General features: G+C 29.1%; 1 protein-coding gene across 1 annotated transcript in view; it reads left to right on the top strand.

Annotated features, from left to right (window-relative positions):
• The window catches only part of LOC137652806 (protein FAM200A-like), a 1,137-nt gene extending 468 nt beyond the window's left edge, over nt 1-669 (top strand). The window contains exon 1 of the mRNA XM_068386213.1: nt 1-669. This exon is cut by the window's left edge and continues 468 nt beyond it. Within this exon, the coding sequence (XP_068242314.1) occupies nt 1-669 (669 nt within the window).
• Nucleotides 670-3,990: the final 3,321 nt, after the last annotated feature.

The following is a 3,990-nucleotide window of genomic DNA, read 5'->3' as shown; positions in this document are numbered from 1 at the left end:
AGCATGTTAGAATCAAGAAATATTGATATCAAATCCATCATTTCAGTAACTACAGATGGAGCTCCAGCCATGGTTGGTCGAAAGAAGGGACTAGTTGCAAGATTAAAGGAAGATAATTCGGATATGATAAGTTACCACTGCATAATCCACCAATCAGTTCTGTGTGCCAGTCTGGGAGATGAATATGGTGAAGTAATGGAGACTATTATGAAGCAAGTAAACTTCCTTCGGTCAACGTCAGCACTACAACATCGTCTACTACGAACCTTTCTTACCGAGGTCAATGCAAGCTATGACGATTTACTTGTGGACAATAATGTGAGATGGCTAAGTAAGGGAAAAGTTTTGGAGCGATTTTGTGCAATTAGGAAGGAGTTGCAGACTTTCCTGGAGGATCAAAACAGTGTGAAAGCAAAGGCATTTTCTGAATTTCTGAAAGATAACAAGAAAATTGAAAGTGTTGGATTTTTGGCAGACATAATGTCACATTTGAATGATCTCAATGTCAAACTGCAAGGGGAAAAACACACCATCTCCAACTTGATCTCAGCAATTCAAGCTTTCCAGAAAAAAATTGAACTTTTGAAGGACGATATTCAGAGCCAACTTTTCCATTTTCCGAGAATTTTGGAGGAACGTAAAGATGAAACAGACACTAAATATGTCTAATTTATTGAGAAGCTGATCAACAATCTTAAGGTTCGCTTTGATGATTTTGTTTTTGGAAAACAGTTGCCTCTGTTCATTCAAAACCCTTTTCTAGTGACAGATATCACAGAATTTTGAGTCGAAGCAATATATATATATATATATATATATATATATATATATATATATATATATATATATATATATATATATATATATATATATATATATATATATATATATATATATATATATGTGTGTGTGTGTGTGTGTATATATATATACATATATATATTTATGTATATATATATATATATATATATATATATATATATATATATATATATATATATATATATATATATATATATATATATATATATATATATATATATACATATATATATGGATATGTGTGTATGTGTTCGAATATAAAACTGTAAGAGGTTGCATGAGTATCGCTCTACATTATACACATACAACAAAAAGAAATCAGGTCATTTTAATAGACAAAAAACCTTATTAGAATTCATTTTGTCAATCAAATTCCAACCCAGTAGTTCTCCTTGGAATACAAACGACCCAAATCTTTCCCTATGTCATATTTCATATATTTGCGAAATAAATCAGGTGGATACTATAAATGAAGGTTGAGCAATATTTCTTACATCATTGAACACTACATCAGAAATTGCGTTCGGAAAGATATTGTTGGTTATTTGTGATTTTTCTCTGTTGTGATTGAGAGGACAGATATTGCTTTTTCACTTTTTTATTCCTTCTGGGTGATTTAGTTTTACTTCATGATACATAATTTTCATATTTATGGCTTTCATCATCATCATTATTATTATTATTATTATTATTATTATTATTATTATTATTATTATTATTATTATTATTTTTTTTTTTTTTTTTTATTATTATTATTATTAGTAGTAGTAGTAGTAGTTGTAGTAGTAGCAGTAGTAGTAGTAATGTTATCATTGGTATCGTCATTGTGGTTGTTATTATGGTTATAATTTTATTGGTCTATGTTATCATTATTATTATCACTAATGCTATTATTATTATTATTATTATAGCTGTTACAATCGTAGATACCACAAATAACTACAGGACCTCTTTTAAACTAATCTTCCTTCCAAAAAAATTTAGTAACATCACACTGATAGAGTGATTGAATTTGACATTTAGATAGAGCTAATTAAATCAGCACTATTGAATAAAAACCAAAAGGTTTCGTTACTGATCCAGATATAATCAAGTAATCTAAGGCTACTTGATGACTTGAAGTTGGTCAGAAAAATTTATATTCAATCAATAGCCAGAGTTATGCTTAACTTATTTTGTGGACTGGGTAAACCTATATATAGTGTTTGTGATTCATCTACTAATATGGCGAATATACGAAGAGTATATAAAAAAAAACATAACCGAAGCAGCGTAAGAAAACCTCCATCTCAATCAGACATGTTTCAATTACTTGCTAAGAGGAAAATAGAAAGAGATGTTATTTAAAGGTCTGCGTGAGTGGAGATATTCGCTTTCGTTTAAACAAGAGAAGGAAATACGTGAGGTACTTTAATTGGAAGTAAATATGAAAATATTGATACTCCAGAAAAATTGAGATCCTATTCTCGACGTTCTAGAGTTCATTTGAATGAGAAATTGTGCTTTGGCATTTCATTATATATATATATATATATATATATATATATATATATATATATATATATATATATATATATATATATATATATTATATATATATATATATATATATATATATTTATATATATATATATATATATATATATATATATATATATATATATATATATATATATATATATATATATATATATATATATATATATATATATATATATATATATATATATATATTTATATATATATATGTATGTATATATATAGATATATATATATATATATATATATATATATATATATATATATATATATATATATATAATATATGTATATATATATATATATATATATATATATATATATATATATATATATATATATATATATATATATATATATATATATATATATATATATATTCATAACAAGAGGGAACATCGAAGAATAAAGGTTCAACCTTTACTGGAGTGAGTCCCTAGTGCAGCTGTGACACTGCAGGGATCACCTTACGTTCACGAGAAAGAGATTGATTGATTTGAAGTTTTCTGGCATCCTGACATTGAAGGTCATCATGAGAGAGAGAGAGAGAGAGAGAGAGAGATAGAGAGAGAGAGAGAGAGAGAGAGAGAGAGAGAGAGAGAGAGAGAGAGATAATTTACACAGAAAATGAAAGAAAATTCTCTGAAGCCAGTTTTATTTGACCTATAGCACTGGGCTGCTGTGATTTTGTATCTAGAACCTCACACTATCAAATATAAGCAGCAATACAATTATCTAACAAATGAAGGAATTTTGTGAATAATTTCTAGCAATAGGTAAAGTGATGTTTTGTTTAATTATATATCCGGAAAGAAAAAGAACTGAAGTTATTCAAATGATGATTTTTTCAATCGGAGATAAGGAATTCTGAATTTCATTTTCTTTTGAAAACTGGATTTCTTTTATATTCTTTTTATTTGTAGTAGACTAGTTTAGTATTACATCCAAGAATGGCCTTGAACTCATTGATTAAAGAATAAAGTTAGTCATCTTCAATTTCGCTGTGAAAGATTACTTCCGATATTTTACAGCTTTTTCTCTTGGTATTTATATTCTTTTTGTAATATATGTAGTATCATATAAATCAAGGCATGGTAATGTACCTCATGTCTTTCAAACACGCCTGTTCACTATAGCAGGATAGCTTTTTTATCTCTCACTCTGCCCCCCCCCCCCCGCTGATGATAGAAACTTCTCTAAGCTTGGTAACATATGTTTTATACTGTTTTGGATTTTGTGTCATCCTTGCTTACAACTACATGTATACAAGCACGTTGCCGTGTTAAATAAACCGAGTTACCTTGATATCACTTCTATTTTCCTAACTCACCACCCCCTTGCACCGTTGCGCCCTACATTTTTTGCGATGCGTCTCTCAGACCCTGACTCCTCTATCCACGCCAAATCCATACAACTACCACCCTTCGCCAGTAGAGAGTTATTCAACTCGTTTCAGCATGCCGATGTTCAGTATCGCATCAAGTGCGTGATTCCATCATTCTCCAAAGCAGACTATGTCCTAACTGCGATCTCATTGGACACTTTTCCTAAAATCTCCCAATGGCGTAGCAACCAGGTACACACATATAGCATAAGGTGGTCTTGAGACATACCTCCTGGAGCGGTATT

The sequence above is a fragment of the Palaemon carinicauda genome, chromosome 14, assembly GCF_036898095.1.
Source record: "Palaemon carinicauda isolate YSFRI2023 chromosome 14, ASM3689809v2, whole genome shotgun sequence".
Lineage (NCBI taxonomy): Eukaryota > Metazoa > Arthropoda > Malacostraca > Decapoda > Palaemonidae > Palaemon > Palaemon carinicauda.
The sequence above is the reverse complement of the archived record's forward strand: the minus strand, read 5'-3'. Positions and strand labels throughout refer to the sequence as shown.